Here is a 16379-nt window from a genome sequence, read left to right on the forward strand (position 1 = left end):
CTTTACATTTAAAGTTCATATTGTTATGTGTGAATTTGATCCTGTCATTATGATGTTAGTTGGTGATGTTGCTCGTTAGTTGATGCAGTTTCTTCCTAGCCTCGATGGTCTTTACAGTTTGGCCTGTTTTTGCAGTGGCTGGTACTGGTTGTGCCTTTCCATGTTTAGTGCTTCCTTCAGGAGCTCTTTTAGGGCAGGCCTGGTGGTGACAAAATCACTCAGCATTTGTTTGTCTGTAAAGTGGTTTATTTCTCCTTCACTTATGAAGCTTAGTTTGGCTGGATATGAGATTCTGGGTTGAAAATTCTTTTCTTTAAGAATGTTGAATATCGGCCCCCACTCTGTTCTGGCTTATAGAGTTTCTGCCGAGAGATCAGCTGTTAGTCTGATGGGCTTCCCTTTGTGGGTAACCCGACCTTTCTCTCTGGCCGCCCTTAACATTTTTTCCTTCATTTCAACTTTGGTGAATCTGACAATTATGTGTCTTGGAGTTGCTCTTCTCGAGGAGTATCTTTGTGGCGTTCTCTGTATTTCCTGAATCTGAATGTTGGCCTGCCTTGCTAGATTGGGGAAGTTCTCCTGGATAATATCTTGCAGAGTGTTTTCCAGCTTGGTTCCATTCTCCCCGTCACTTTTAGGTACACCAATCAGATGTAGGTTTGGTCTTTTCACATAGTCCCATATTTCTTGGAGGCGTTGTTCATTTCTTTTTATTCTTTTTTCTCTAAACTTCTCTTCTCGCCTCATTTCATTCATATCATCTTCCATCGCTGATACCCTTTCTTCCAGTTGATCGCATCGGCTACCGAGGCTTCTGCAATCTTCACGTAGTTCTCGAAACTTGGCTTTCAGCTCCATCAGCTCCTTTAAGCCCTTTTCTGCATTGGTTATCTTAGTTAAATGTTCATCTAATTTTTTTTCAAAGTTTTTAACTTCTTTGCCATTGGTTTGAATTTCCTCCCGTAGCTCGGAGTAGGTTGATCGTCTGAAGCCTTCTTCTCTCAACTCGTCAAAGTCATTCTCCATCCAGCTTTGTTCCATTGCTGGTGAGGAATTGCGTTCCTTTGGAGGAGGAGAGGTGCTCTGCTTTTTAGAATTTCCAGTTTTTCTGCTCTGTTTTTTCCCCATCTTTGTGGTTTTATCTACTTTTGATCTTTGATGATGGTGAAGTACAGATGGGTTTTTGGTGTGGGTGTCCTTTCTTTTTGTTAGTTTTCCTTCTACCAGACAGGATCCTCAGCTGCAGGTCTGCTGGAATTTGCTAGAGGTCCACTCCAGACCCTGTTTGGCTGGGTGTCAGCAGCAGTGGCTGCAGAACAGCAGATTTTCGTGGACCGCAAATTCAGCTATCTGATTGTTCCTCTGGAAGTTTTGTCTCAGAGGAGTACCTGGCCGAGTGAGGTGTCAGTCTGTCCCTACTGGGGGGTGCCTCCCAATTAGGCTGCTCGGGGGGTCAGGAAGCCACTTTAGGAGGCAGTCTGCCCGTTTTCAGATCTCCAGCTGCGTGCTGGGAGAACCACTACTCTCTTCAAAGCTGTCAGACAGGGACATTTAAGACTGCAGAGGTTCCTGCTGTCTTTTTGTTTGTCTGTGCCCTGCCCCCAGAGGTGGAGCCTACAGAGGCAGGCAGGCCTCTTTGAGCTGTGGTGGGCTCCACCCAGTTCGAGCTTCCTGGCTATTTTGTTTACCTAAGCAAGCCTGGGCAATGTCGGGCGCCCCTCCCCCAGCCTCGCTGCTGCCTTGCAGTTTGATCTCAGACTGCTGTGCTAGCAGTCAGCGAGACTCCGTGGGCGTAGGACCCTCCGAGCCAGGTGCGTGACACAATCTCCTGGTGTGCCGTTTTCCAAGCCCGTTGGAAAAGCGCAGTATTAGGGTGTGAGTGACCCGATTTTCCAGGTGCCGTCTGTTACCCCTTTCTTTGACTAGGAAAGGGAACTCCCTGACCCCTTGCGCTTCCCGAGTGAGGCAATGCCTCGCCCTGCTTTGGCTCGCGCACGGTGCGCTGCACCGACTGTCCTGCAACCACTGTTTGGCACTCCCTAGTGAGATGAACCCTGTTCTCAGATGGAAATGCAGAAATCACCCGTCTTCTGCGTTGCTCACGCTGGGAGCTGTAGACCACAGCTGTTCCTATTCGGCCATCTTGGCTCCCGATTTGAAGTTTTCATGTGTGATGCTGTGCCCCTGTCAATTCTAGGAGCTCCCATTCTTTAGTTCTGGGAAAATTTCTTGAATGATTTTGTTACTGATTTTTTTCCCCTCCCATTTGCTGTGATCTCTATTTTGGAACTCCTATTCGGTCATTCAACAAATGTTGAGTGATATTCTACTATTTAACATGCACTATTCTAGGCACTGGGATATTTCAGTGAATAAATTAGTTTAGAAAAAAAAATTCCTGCTTGAGAGACATTCTAGTAGGAAGACATCAGACAATATTATATGATATGTTAGAAGGTTTATGTGAATGCATTTATTGTATGTGTTTCTCTGGCTACTTACAGCAGCATAGGGGCAGGCATGGAGTGGGTAGAGAGCTAGATTTTACTAGGACAGTATTAATGGGGCAGGAGAGGTGAGGAAGTATGTAAGAAAATGATTATAATGATGGACCTTGAAATTAAACTGGATGAAGAGGATTCGGGAGATATTCAGGAACACATCAAGGTATAGTAGAAAGAAGATGTAATCTGTAGATTAGTGGTACCAGTGTGGTTGAAGGGTTGTTGGAATTCGAGTCTAGAGAGAATGACCTAGAAAGATGAGGAATAGTGGTTAGAGAGAGGATACATGGAACTAAATTGTGTAGGGATTACAATTGTCTAATGATGAGATCTGGTATATGACTGTGGGAGTGAGTAGCTGAGGGCAAGAAGGGATAGATGGCAAGATCCTTGGAAGGGAAGTGGGTTAGTCCATTTTTTGCTTTGCTATAAAGGAATACCTGAGGCTGGGTAATTTATAAAGAAAAGATGTTTGACTGGGCGCAGCAGCTCATGCCTGTAATCCCAGCACTTTTGGAGGCTGAGGCAGGTGGTTGAGGCCAGGAGTCGAGACCAGCCTGGCCAACATGGTGAAACCCCAACTCTACTAAAAATATACAAAAATTAGCCGGGCATGGTGGTGGGTGCCTGTAGTCCCAGCTACTTGGGAGGCTGAGGCAGGAGGGAGGTGGAGGCTGCAGTGAGCCAAGATTGCACCACTGCACTCCAGCCTTGGGTGGCAGAGTGAGACTCTGTCTCAAAAAAAAAGAAAAAAAAAAAAAAGAAGAGAGGTTCAATTGGCTCATGGTTCTGCAAGCTGTACAGGAAGTATGGTGTCAGCATCTGCTCAGCTTCTGAGCTCAGTTTCCTGAGGCCTCAGGCCAGGCTGGTCTTGAACTCCTGACCTTAGGTGATCCGCCCACCTTGGCCTCCCAAAGTGCTGGGATTACAGGCATGAGCCACCGCGCCCAGCCAGCGTCAGGAAACTTCTCATCACGGCAGAAGGTGAAGGGGGAGCAGGCACGTCATATGTCAAGAGCGGAAGGCAGAGAGAGTGGGGAGGTAACATACACTCTTAAACAACCAGATCTTGTGTGAACTAGCAGAGCGAGAACTCACTCATCACCAAGGGAATGGTGCAAAGCCATTCATGAGGGATCTGCCCCATGACCCAGATACCTCCTACCAGGCCCCACCTTCAGCACTGGGGAATACATTTCAACGTGAGATTTGGAGGGGACAGACATCCAAACCATAAGAGGAGATACCAGAAATTGAGAGATCATTTGTAAGGGAGATCCTCTACTTAGATGTACATTGAAATTGCCAAAAATTAAGACAGGAATAGTCTAGAGTGAGTGCAAGTTGGGAGCTATTTAATAAATGGTGATGAAGGAATGGGATTTTGGCAATGATAAGTAGTTAGTGTATATAATTTGAAGAGATGAGATTAAGACCTGGGACTTTTAGGGAAGACAGAGGGAAAATACCAGCAAGGAAAGCAAGAGGAAACCTATTCCATTTCTAGATTCAGTGGTAGGAGGCTGTGGAAGTATTTAAAAAAAGGGCCAGGCATGGTGGCTCATGTCTGTAATCCCAGCACTTGGGGAGGCCGAGGTGGGCGGATGACTTGAGGTCAGGAGTTCAAGACCAGCGTGGCCAACATGACGAATCCCCGTCTACTAAAAATACAAAAATTAGGCGTGGTGGCATGCACCTGGAATCCCAGCTACTCGGGGGGCTGAGGCAGGAGAATCGCTTGAACCCGGGAGGCAGAGGTTGCAGTGAGCTGAGATCACGCCACTGCACTCCAGTCTGGGCCACACAGCAAGACCCTGTCTCAAAAAAACAAAACAAAAACAGTGTTTTGAGAGAGCTGCAGAAGCAGCAGGATTCTTAAGGGAGAGGGTTCTCATCAGAGCACGAGGGTAAAGGGGGGATGCTCAGAGAAAAGACTGAGGACAGAGGGTGTTTGCTGATGATGGACTGATAATTCTAGAGGGCACAGTGGAAAAGTTTCAGGCATTGGGAAAGATTAGGAGATGAAGGTTAGTGGTCGTACAGACCCTTGTGAGGAAGAGTGCAGAGGAAGGATATGACCCTTTTCGAGATGCACATAAATAGGAATGATGGAGATAGAGATTTGTCCTGGTTCCCTCAAGGCAGCTAATGACGGTGACCCCGTGTGTTGAAAGGACGGAGGTGTCTGGGAAGTATAGTTAGTCCCAATGTAGATCTTACCCTTTTCCCATTGGGAAGTGGCAAACTTAATCTTAGTGCAGAGGCCTCCCTTTGACCCCTGTTGGTGGAGTTAAGGACAGCTGGGGAAGCCATCTCTATATATCCAATTATTATTATTATTTTTATTTATTTATTTATTTTTTTGAGATGGAGTCTCGCTGTCACCAGGCTGGAGTGCAGTGACGTGATCTCCGCTCACTGCAACCTCCACCTTCCGGGTTCAAATGATTCTCCTGCCTCAGCCTCCGTAGTAGTTGGGACTACAGGCGCGTGCCACCATGCCCCACCGCTAATTTTTGTATTTTTAGTAGAGATGGGGTTTCACCATGTTGGCCAGGATGGTCTCGATCTCTTGACCTTGTGATCCGCCCACCTCAGCTTCCCAAAGTGCTGGGATTACAGGTGTGAGCCACCGTGCCTGGCCCCAATTATTTTTATATACAGGATGTTTTCTAAGTAAGAAAATTTAACCTATGTCTAAAAGTAAACAACAAAAAACTGCTCATGGAATCTTCCATTTTAAGAAATAACCTCTTGAATATACCCTATCAATTACTGTTTATATTTTTGTTTTAGTTTTTTAGAGATGAGGTCTCACTATGTTGCCCAGGTCGGTCTCAAACTCCTGGGCTCATGTGATCCTCATGCCTCAGCCTCCCAAGTAGCCGGATATATAGGTACATGCCACTGTGTCTGGCTAGAATTTTCTATTTTAAATAAAAGTAACAAAAAATACCCCAAAGATGTACTGTTCCATAAGCAGACATAAATTTAAAATATGGCTATTTTCTATTGGGACACCTGGTCCTGGGGCTTGCTCTTTTGGATGTTTGTTCATAGCTTCTCTTTTTTTTTTTTTTTGAGACGTAGTCTTGCTCTGTCACCCAGGCTGGAGTGCAGTGGCGCAATCTCGGCTTACTGCAAGCTCCGCCTTCTGGGTTCACGCCATTCTCCTGCCTCAGCCTCTCCGAGTAGCTGGGACTACAGGCGCCTGCCACCACGCCCGGCTAATTTTTTTGTATTTTTAGTAGAGATGGAGTTTCACCGTGGTCTCGATCTCCTGACCTCGTGATCCGCCCGCCTCGGCCTCCCAAAGTGCTGGGATTACAAGCATGAGCCACCGCGCCCGGCTGCTTATCTTTAGCACCTAGGACGATGTGTGTCTCCTATTAGGCACTCAAGAAAATAGGTTTTGAATGAATGTGGCTGATACAATAAGGGTCTGCTTTGTTCTATGATGTGACCATAGAATAAGCATCAGCTTCATTTGAGAGATTGGATCTTGCTGATGAACCTTTATTTTCCTTTCAGATTAGAAAACTGAAGCTTCAGTTAGAGGAGGAACGACAGAAATGCTCCAGGAATGATGGCACAGTGGGTGAGCTGGCAGGACTGCAGAATGGCTCAGACTTGCAGTTCATCGAAATGCAGAGTAGGTGCCAGGGGACAAGCCAGTCCCAGTCTGTATATAGACTGTGTCCCAGGGGTGGGTTTGTCAGCAGGTTGCTGGTGTCTTGTAATACACTTTTCTTTTTTTTTGAGACGGGAGTCTCGCTCTGTCACCCAGGTCAGAGTGCAGTGGTGCAATCTCGGTTCACTGCAGCCTCTGCCTCCTGGGTTCAAGTAATTTTCCTGCCTCAGCCTCCTGAGTAGCTGGGATTACAGGCGCCTGCCACCATGCCCGGCTAATTTTTGTATTTTTAGTAGAGACAGGGTTTCACCATGTTGGCCAGGATGGTCTCCTCTATCTCTTGACCTCATGATCCGCCCACCTCGGCCTCCCAAAATGCTGGGATTACAGGTGTGAGCCACCGCGCCTAGCCCTGTATTTTGTAATCTTAAGACTGCATGGTCCTCTCTGTGCCACAAAGGTACTGCCTGATGGCTCATACCGTCATCTCTGACAGGTGAAGAGAATTCATTGTCTTCTTCTGTTCTAGGAGATGCCAATAGACAAATTAGCGAATACAAATTTAAGCTTTCAAAAGCAGAACAGGATATAACTACCTTGGAGCAAAGTGTAAGTACTTCTGTATGGTACCAAGTGATTTAAACGTCCTTCCTACATCTAAGTGGCTAACAACCCATGAGTGCCTGGGTTGCCTTTGCAGTTGGATCAATAATAGTTCTGTATTAAAATAGAAAAGCCAGCAGAGAGCACTTGTTGGGGCATTTTAGCCTTCTGTTTTCTCTAAAACCATAGGAAACTATAGCTATCATTGTTTTTGTAGATATTTCAAGTGAATTCAAGATCATCATTTGTAATGAAATCCCTTACACATTCCAAAAAGTGTAAACTTTTCCATTTAGTGAGTCTCTTCTGTATTGCTTTGGCACTTAAACAATATGGTCATAATAAAATTTAGCATGGGAAATTGGCCCTAAAATGACTCTACAGCTGTAATCTTCTCTGGGGACATTTCTTGATTTATAAATAGCAACTGAGTTCTGAGAGGACTTATGACTCACCCTTAGGGGACTTGTTAGTGTTAGATTACTTGGCATTTATAATGACATTGTATTTCCATCTTGGCTACCAAGAAGTGGTGACTTCTAGTGCCCAGTACTAGAGGCCTGTGTTCTCATACTTACAGATTAGCCGGCTTGAGGGACAGGTTCTGAGATATAAAACTGCTGCTGAGAATGCTGAGAAAGTTGAAGATGAACTGAAAGCAGAAAAACGGAAGCTACAACGAGAGGTACTTCTTTTAATATGCTTCTTGCAGAATACATTCCTAAAAAGAAAAAATCTTTTGGAAATAATTCTTAGCTGTGTAAGTAATTTGATACTTAAGGAAACAGCAGTGGAATCACTTAACTAATTTGTGTTGGTTTTTGACCTGCATAGTGACTGCTATTTACTTTTATGTTTTGGTCAATTAGATATTAAGTAAAAAGTTTTTATTTTTGCTTCAGATCAGGTCTGTTTCTCCAACTTCTATATATCCTTTCTGTGATTAAAACAAACAATCCTCAGTATCATCATTTAACACCTCTAACTGATAGAAAAAATGAGGCTGTGGGTCCTGCGCAAGGCCATCACAATTAGCAGTGCTTTCATTTCCCAGGAAGTTGAAAATAGAGTAGCACTGGATGTTGTTTCTGACCACATGTAGTGACTGCAGTCTCCCTGTCTCCAGTTACGAACAGCACTGGACAAGATTGAGGAGATGGAGATGACCAACAGCCACCTGGCCAAGCGGCTGGAGAAGATGAAGGCCAATAGGACAGCACTTCTGGCCCAGCAGTAGGAAAGCTACCCTTCAACCTGGGTGATGCTCCTTGGGGCCCTACCTAGAGGGACTGACTTTTGTCCATTGACACAAACCCCTTTTAGTACTGTTTTGAGTTTTGTCATTAAAACAGCCACCTTTGTATTTTATAATTTATGAGAGAATGAAGTCGTTTTGAATCTTCATGAATGAACACTTTGGTTTCTGTTATAGTTTGATTCTAGGCTAGAATCAGTCCATGCTGTTTTTATTTTTTATCTCCGTAATTGTAGAATCATGTTTACTCAACATTTTTCCCCAGCTGCCTCAGTAACTGGGCACTCGGAGGCCTTGGCACGGGTTCTGGAGGACAGACAGCAATTCTATGAGTGCTCACTGAGATACTTGCTGGAGACCTCAGAAAACACAAGTGCCTTCTCCACGGTGCAATTCAGACTTCAGTGATCTCCAGTGGTCAAAAGACATTTACCCTTAATATCAGACAACATTTATATTTTAGTGAAGAAACAAGTTCTTGGGTGGGGAATCTATGTTTCACTCAAATTTATATGTTTGGAGGAAAAAAGCCTTTTTTTGTAAAATATTTAAATTTATATAAGAAAATGTTAGAAAAAAATATGAGGAGTGTATATAAAACTTGCTTTATTGCATGGGGCAGGGGAAGTCCAGGCCTAATACTCTTAAAGTAAGAGTTGGGTCCTTTTTTCTTCAATACAACTGTGCTGTACCTTGTAAAGTATTTTATCTGCTGCTTATTTGTGGAATGAAACCTCAAACAAACCCAAAGGGGGAGGGTAGGGCAGGGCAGGCAGATCAGAAATCTGCCTGCAGATTCTATTAAATACACCCTTTTGCCAACCACAATTGGCTACTGACATGTTCATTTTGTTACAGGAGACTTTAAAACAAATCATGGCAACCACATCCCTCGTTGTCTCCTTCTCAAGGAAAAACAATCTGGAATGTAGAACTTTTAAAGACTTGAGTTTCATCTTTACAGGTACCCTGTCCAAGAGGTTTTTTTAAAATCATGGAGTGCAACTACTTTGCAGAATTTATGATTCTCTTTTGCTTTTAGTACCCAGGTGGTTTTATTGAAATGATTATTGTATCTTTAAAGTGCTTACACAGAAAATATATTGGGGGAAAATCTAGTGACTAAAGGCACGTAAGATAATAAAACTAGACTTTAAAAAGGTAACTCAAAAGTGAATAAAATCTCTAATATTTTTCCTTTTTTAATTAGCCCTTCATTTAAAAAATATGGATACCAATCTCCTGAATTGAGATGATTTTCTATACATTTTCTTTCTTTCTTTTTCTTTTTTTTTTGAGACAGTTTTGCTCAGTCACCCAGGCTGGAGTGCAGTGGCACGATCTCAGCTCACTGCAACCTCTGCCTACTAGGTTGAAGTGATTCACCTGCCTCAGCCTCCCGAGTAGCTGGGACTACAGGTGTGCACCACCACGCCTAATTTTTGTATTTTTAGTAGAGATGGGGTTTCACCATGTTGGCCAGGCTGGTCTTGAACTCCTGACTTCAAGTGATCCGCCCACCTCGACCTCCCAAAGTGCTGGGATTAGAGGTGTGGGCCACTGTGCCTGGCCTCTGTTGTTTTTTTTTTTTTTTTGAGAGACAGTCTCGTGCTGTCACCCATGCTGGAGTCAACCTCCGCCTTCTGGGTTCAAGCTTGATTCTCCTGCCTTAGCCCCCCAAGTAGGTGGGATTACAGGTGCCTGCCACCACACCCTGCTAATTTTTGTATTTTTAGTAGAGATAGGGTTTCACCATGTTGCCCAGGCTGGTCTCGAACTCCTGACCACAAGTGATCTGCCTGCCTCAGCCTCCCAGTGTTGGGATTACAGGTGTAAGCCACCGTGCCTCAGCCTATACATTTTCTAATAGTAGCAAGTTGTGTGGTTGGGGGTGGATAGAAAGGTATTCTAAAATGCAGGTTTGTTCTAGAACTCCATGCCAGCTAGAACCAACATACTGTGTGGCCCAGCTCTTGAAGCTCAGAAAACCCCTCTTCCCCTCCAGTCAAGGTCACTCAGCCTGTGCACCACCTGGGCTCATGGAACCTCACTTCTGAGATGCCCTGGTCTACTTCGTGAAGTTCTTATTGTTCAAAACTGACCTTGCCTATTTTGTGGCACAATAAATACGTCTGTAACATTTTGTCTTCCTAGTCTTTCCAAGTGAAATTGCTCCATTTCTTCATAAGATGAGAGTAGTCTGTTCTTTATCACTGAACTTCCTTCACTGAGTCTTGGAATATGGATTTTACCTTAAAACCATAGACATTCTTCCTTCCTGAGCTGAATGCTCTATTTCTCTAAATGTAGGCTAATATTAAGGAAGCTTATTTTGTCACTCACAGTTTAAGTTTATATTTTTACATCATCCTTCAAATAAGATTACCTAGAAACTTCTTTATCTTAAGCTATTAGTACTCATAGTCACTAACAAAGTGGGCTAACTAACTTAAAAACTCATGCTGGCCGCGGTGGCTCATGCCTGTAATCCCAGCACTTTGGGAGGCCGAGGTGGGAGGATCACCTGAGGTCAGGAGTTTGAGACCAGCGTGGCCAGCATCGTGAAACCACACCTCTACTAAAAATACAAAAACTAGCCGGGCATGGTGGCAGGCGCCTGTAATCCCAGCTACACAGGAAGCTGAGGCAGGAGAATTGCTTGAACCTGGGAAGCGGAGGTTGCAGTGGGCCAAGATCGCGCCACTGCACTCCAGCCTGGGCAACAGAGCAAGAGTCCGTCTCAAAACAAAAAAACAAAAAACTCATTATAGATGAAGTAAGGACTATTTTCTTCAAGTTTTTTTCCTTAATAATTAGCTTTGGTTATTGTAGACACCAGATGATCAAATCAAGCTTTCTCAGTGGTCAATGCCATCAGAGGCTGTGACATGTTCAAGACATCTTTTTGGCATCTGAACTGACACAATATATACATAATAAAATTTAAATAAGAAATTATGTTAGGACACATCTGACTATTTATTTATAATCAATCCACTGTGTATAAAGGAATGCTATCAGAAGGCAAGTGTAAGTCTTAAGTGCTACCAACACCTATGTTGGTACACTTTGTATACCACACTTTGATATAACACTTTGTATCGGAATACAACAACACATCCCACAGTGCATAAATGACCATATTTAACACCTCTCGAAGACTTTGTATAGATCAGGCAGGTTAGCAAGCTGCAGGATATTTCCATCTTCTGTGAAATGTTTAGGAGGCAGAATGTGTGAGCGCAAGGCTTTATAGACAATGTGTTCCACAGTCCACTTCCAGGAGTTTGGAATGGAGCCAGGCACTTCACTCTGGAAAACACATTAGATGACATAAGCCTCCCTGTTTGCATCCCAACATATACTGGTGTCCTGGCTGATGGGATGTGCACTGGGCCTGGAAAGACTTGGTGTTATCTAGGGCTTTTGAAGTGGATCTTGTGGGCCAGCCTCTCAGGGGATCCCACAGGCCGAAACACCAAGAGGATTTTTTTTTGTTTATTTAGAAACACTTGCTCTGTCACGCACGCTGAAGGGCAGTGGCATGATCATAGCTCTACAGCCTCAAACTCCAGGGCTTAAACCATCTTCCCACCTCAGCCTCCTAAAATGCTAGGATTCCAGGTGTGAGCCACTGTGTCCAGCCAACATGAGGTTTTTATGGGAGGAAAAGAAGCCACTGCTCTGTGGGACTGTCTCCTATGGAACCTTTGTTTTCATTCAGGGAGAAAATGGTTTTATTGTAGCAGGAGCTAACATCATGTTTGATCCTGACTGATATTTGGATGGCAACCGTAGGAAGTACCTAACTTACCATTAAAATCAGGTCTGAAAGTAGTTCTAATCCCCAGGGGAGGAATGAAAATATTAATGAGGATTATTTTGCCTCATTATTCCTCTCCTTCTTGTAAGCCTTAGCTGTCTCATGTGTAAGAAAATGTTCTTTCTCAACTGTCCTTCCTTTTCTTGAGCTAAAATTTCTAATCAAATGAGATAGTTTCCACACATCAAATGAGACAGTTTCCACACAGTTTGGTAAGTGTGTTGCCTTCTCCACTGGAGTGAGAAATTCCCTAGAGGCTTTGGCCAATAGGCCCAAATCTCTGCCCTTCCACCTACAGACTTGGAATCCTCGAGCATGCCTGACTGGCCTTCAGCCTCCTCATCTGAAACTGGCTCACACTGCTCAGGAGATGACTGTGAGCAATCAGGGGTCAAACTCTGATTAAAGTGGGCTACTCTTTGATTCTTAGAATATTTCAACTCTGCCTTCCAACTTCCCCGAAGATATATGTTGATTTGAAAAGCATTATCATCTGACTAGGAAAAGTGACAATGAAACATTAGGAATCCAGGCACCCTTTTTGTGTCAAGCTGACCTGTAAGAGGAGTTATAGAGCCTTGTTTTCCTGGCAGGGCAGTGGTCGGATAAAGAGTAAGGCAAAAGCTAAGAGAGACTGAGGCGACTGACCCAGAATCTGAAGACTGGCTACACACTTCAGAGCTAACAGTGGGAGTATATGGACTCTCCAGCCTTAGACAATCTAACTCAACCTCCCATTTCTCACTGTGATGGCTTGTGTTTTCACTTTTGACAATTTCTGAGGTCACTCTGGAGGTATGTTCTACATCAGCAGATGGAAGTAAAACTCATGAATAAAAGCTGACTATTGTGTTTGAACCTTGTTGAGTACAAAGAAATCCCGAAATTTTAGAGATGGGCAAGTTTCATCTCCTAAAGATTGTATGAGGGCCTGTCCTAGTCATGGGGTGCCAATGTGCATCACCACTGTACCTGCTGGCCTGAGAGGGTCGACTCCTCAGATACGTACTGCTTCCGGATGGAGTAGAACATAGCACATTCTTTACTGAGGCTTTCAAAACATTCCTTTTCTTCGTCCCAATTCACCTGGTCCAAAGAATTCAATACCTCAAAATAGGTACGAATTTAAACATTCTCATTCTAAATGGAGATCACAGACTATTTAAAGCTAAAAAATGAAATGTGATACTTTAGGCATTAAAACTATAAATGGGACTGCTGAATATTGCTGGGGATGAATATTAGTGGGGATGAGAGCAGGCCTTCAGCTGTCCCACCCTTATCATCTTTATCATTCCAGATAAAAGGGTGGTCATTTGCCCTTTCCCTCCAGCACACATGCACATACCGAAATGCTTAGTATCTGCTTGATCACTGACCTCAGTGGCTAGTCGAAGAATGAAGATAGGCAGTCCCTCCAAAGGGGGCACATAGTTGTCAATCAGAAGGGGTAATCCAATCAGGTTCCCTTCCTGCTTGCAGGAAAAAGACAGGACAAGGGAACAAGAAATAATGCTGTCATAGTTTAAACAAATCCCATTTCTCCAGTGCTTTCCCAGGCCTTGTCCTCCTATCTACCACTCTGGGTGACCATGTTACTTGATTGGGCTGGGCACTGGGGCAGACCTAAACATTTAAAAAGAGTTTTTCATCCTGACAAACAGCACAGCAGAACAACCTTTTCTTTGGATCTGTTCACAATCCAAAGAACCCATCAAGATGGAGAGCCCCAAAGATCAAGGAGTAAGAAGAAATGGGAGCAAATGGCATAATCTCATTTACAATGGCCTGCAGGGATTCGGCTCTCCATGTCTGGGTCCTTCACCCGGGGAACAAGAGTAGGCATGCATGGATAGTAGTACAGTTATGTAACCTAGAAATGCAAATAGGGAGTGGAGAGGATGTCACATATGTCACTTTCTGCTTCTGAGGGGAGGCCTAGTCCTGACCTTGGAACGTTTTTTGTTTTTGAGACACAGTCTCGCTCTGTCACCTAGGCTAGAGTGCAATGGTGCAATCTCGGCTCACTGCAACTTCTGCCTCTTTGGTTTAAGTGATTCTTCTGCCTCAGCCTCCTGAGCAGCTTGGATTACAGGGGCCCGCCACCACACCCGGCTAATTTTTCTATTTTTTTAGTAGAGACGGGGTTTCACCATGTTGGCCAGCTGGTCTTGAACTCCTGACCCCAAGTCATCTGCCTACCTCAGCCTCCCAAAGTGCTGGGATTACAGGCATGAGCCACTGCACCCGGCCGGAAATTTTATTTGAAGAATACAACAGAAGTATAAGAATGGCTGTCACACCTCATCAATTTCCAAAGAGAAATAGTCTGCAAGCATCTCAGCCTTCTTCTTCAGAAACTCAACAATGTATTCAGCAAGTCCTTCTTTGGGACCATCTTCCTCTGTCCAGCCACTCTCTGGACTATCTAAGGCAAGCATGGCGAGGTCAAAGAGTGGTGCTGGCTCCTAGGAAGAAGCAAGAACATGAAGGAGCAAGCTTTAACGGAGCATCCAAATGAAGCCTGAATTCCCATGAATCCACTATCAGAATAGCAGGTGAGAAAACACAAATGTAACACTCATCCCCCATATACCCCAAAGGAAGTGCCTGAACAGTCTACAACAAAACCCCTTTCCTCCTCTTCGTCAATGGCCATTTCAACAGAGAAGATATGACAGACAAAAAGCCTGCTGAACGGATGGGAAGGGTGAAGCCCTGGGGAGGTACTTTCCTTCTGTGTAGCCTTAAGGACTCAACTTTCATATTTGTAGAAAACCACGAGGCAGATCATTTCTTTCTACTGCCTCATAACTAAAGTGGGGGGGTGAGGATGGAGAGTAAGTTAAATTGAATGCCATTTCAGGTAAATCATCTAATGCAGAAACAAAGGGAAAACTATGCTTAAAAATAAGATGCCTAAGTTATCTTCCATTTCTCCCCTTCTGATATTGTTACTCATACTTTTACATATGTTATAAACCCACAGTACATTATTTTTTCATAATAGAAGAGTCCATTATCAAAAGGATATAACAATCCTAAATGTTTATGTACCCAATAACAGAGCTTTAAAATATATGGGCCGGGCGTGGTGGCTCACGCCTGTAATCCCAGCACTTTGGGACGCTAAGCTGGGCAGATCACGAGGTCAGATCGAGACCATCCTTGCTAACACGGTGACACCCTGTCTCTACTAAAAATACAAAAAATTAGCTGGGCATGGTGGCGGGCACCTGTAGTCCCAGCTATTCGGGAGGCTGAGGCAGGAGAATGGCATGAACCCAGGAGGCGGAACTTGCAGTGAGCCGGGATCACACCACTGCACTCCAGCCTGGGCGACAGAGCAAGACTCCATCTCAAAAAAAAAAAAAAAAAAAAATTCATATATATACATATTGAAACTAAGAGAACTGCAAAGAGAACAGACAAATTATAATTATAGTTGGAAGTTTCAATACCCCTTTCTCAATAACAGAACAGGCAGAAAATCAGTAAAGATACAGGAGACTTGGGCATCACTATCAACTTGATATACTTAGAACATTCGACTCGAGATCAGAATACAAATTCTTTTCAAGTACACATGGAACATTTACCAACACAGACCATATTCTGGGCCATAAAAAGTTTCGATAAGTGTATAAAAAAAGGCAAGTATGTTCTTTGAGATGGAAATAAACTAGAAATCAACAACATTGTTTTAAAAATCCTCAAGAGATTGGAAACTAAATAACACAGTTCTAAAAAACCTGTAGGTCAAAGAAGAAATCAAAAGGGAAATTAGAAGGTATTTTGAACTGAATGAAAATGAAAACAAACTATCAAAATTTGTGGGATGCTGTTGAAGCAGTGCTTAAGGGAAATTTATAGCACTTAACACCTGTATTAGAAAAGAAGAAAGGTCTCAAATCCGTGACCTCAGCTTCTACCTTAAGAAATGTGAAACAGGCCAGCCACGGTGGCTCACACCTGTAATCCCAGCACTTTGGGAGGCCAAGGCGGGTGGATCACCTGAGGTCAGGAGTTCAAGACCAGCCTGGCCAACATAGTGAAACCCCCATCTCTACTAAAAATACAAAAATTAGCTGGGTGTGGTAGTGCATGCCTGTAATCTCAGCTACTTGGGAGGCTTAGACACAAGAATCGCTTGAACCTGGGAGGCTGAGGTTATAGTGAGCTGAGATCGCACCACTGCACTGCACTCCAGCCTGGGCGACAGAGCAAGACTCTGTCTCAAAAAAAAAAAAGAAAAAAGAAATGTGAAACAGAAGACAAATTAAACCAAAATAGGCATAAGAAAGATTAACAGTCAGAGCAGATATCAATGAAACAGAAAATAGAAAAGCAAATCTATGAAACCACAAGTTAGTTCTTTGAGAAGATCAATAAAATTGATAAACCTCTAGCCAGCTGACCAAGTTAAAAAGAAAAGCCTGAAATTACCAATATTAGGAATGAGAGAGGTTATGTCACCAAGAGATCCACAGGTAATAAAATAAGAAATATTATAAATAACTTTATGTCAGTAAATTTAAAAACTTAGATTAAATGGACAAATTT

The 16379-nt window shown here is 43.6% G+C and overlaps 2 protein-coding genes across 14 annotated transcripts in view; one reads left to right on the forward strand and one right to left on the reverse strand.

Annotated features, from left to right (window-relative positions):
- Positions 1-9194, forward strand: part of LRRFIP2 (LRR binding FLII interacting protein 2) — a 133412-nt gene extending 124218 nt beyond the window's left edge. For 9 of the 10 annotated variants that reach the window (XM_032162092.2, XM_032162093.2, XM_032162096.2 and 6 more), the window contains 4 exons: positions 6036-6156; positions 6665-6744; positions 7319-7423; positions 7865-8121. In XM_032162092.2, coding sequence (XP_032017983.1) covers positions 6036-6156; positions 6665-6744; positions 7319-7423; positions 7865-7975 — 417 coding nt within the window. In that variant the 3' untranslated portion in view covers positions 7976-8121. Of the gene's footprint in view, positions 1-6035; positions 6157-6664; positions 6745-7318; positions 7424-7864 lie in introns of all 10 variants that reach the window. The other variant, XM_032162101.2, reaches the window with a different exon arrangement.
- Positions 9195-10724: 1530 nt separating this feature from the next.
- The window catches only part of MLH1 (mutL homolog 1), a 56035-nt gene continuing 50380 nt past the window's right edge, over positions 10725-16379 (reverse strand). For 2 of the 4 annotated variants that reach the window (XM_058443201.1, XM_032162103.2), the window contains exons 16-19: positions 14120-14284; positions 13196-13288; positions 12789-12902; positions 10729-11305 (exon numbers count right to left, since the gene is read on the reverse strand). In XM_058443201.1, the coding sequence (XP_058299184.1) occupies positions 11138-11305; positions 12789-12902; positions 13196-13288; positions 14120-14284 (540 nt within the window). In that variant the 3' untranslated portion in view covers positions 10729-11137. Of the gene's footprint in view, positions 11306-12788; positions 12924-13195; positions 13289-14119; positions 14285-16379 lie in introns of all 4 variants that reach the window. The other 2 variants (XM_058443200.1, XM_032162102.2) reach the window with 2 other exon arrangements.

Source organism: Hylobates moloch, unplaced genomic scaffold, assembly GCF_009828535.3.
Source record: "Hylobates moloch isolate HMO894 unplaced genomic scaffold, HMol_V3 SCAFFOLD_8, whole genome shotgun sequence".
In the NCBI taxonomy this organism is placed as follows: Eukaryota; Metazoa; Chordata; class Mammalia; order Primates; family Hylobatidae; genus Hylobates; species Hylobates moloch.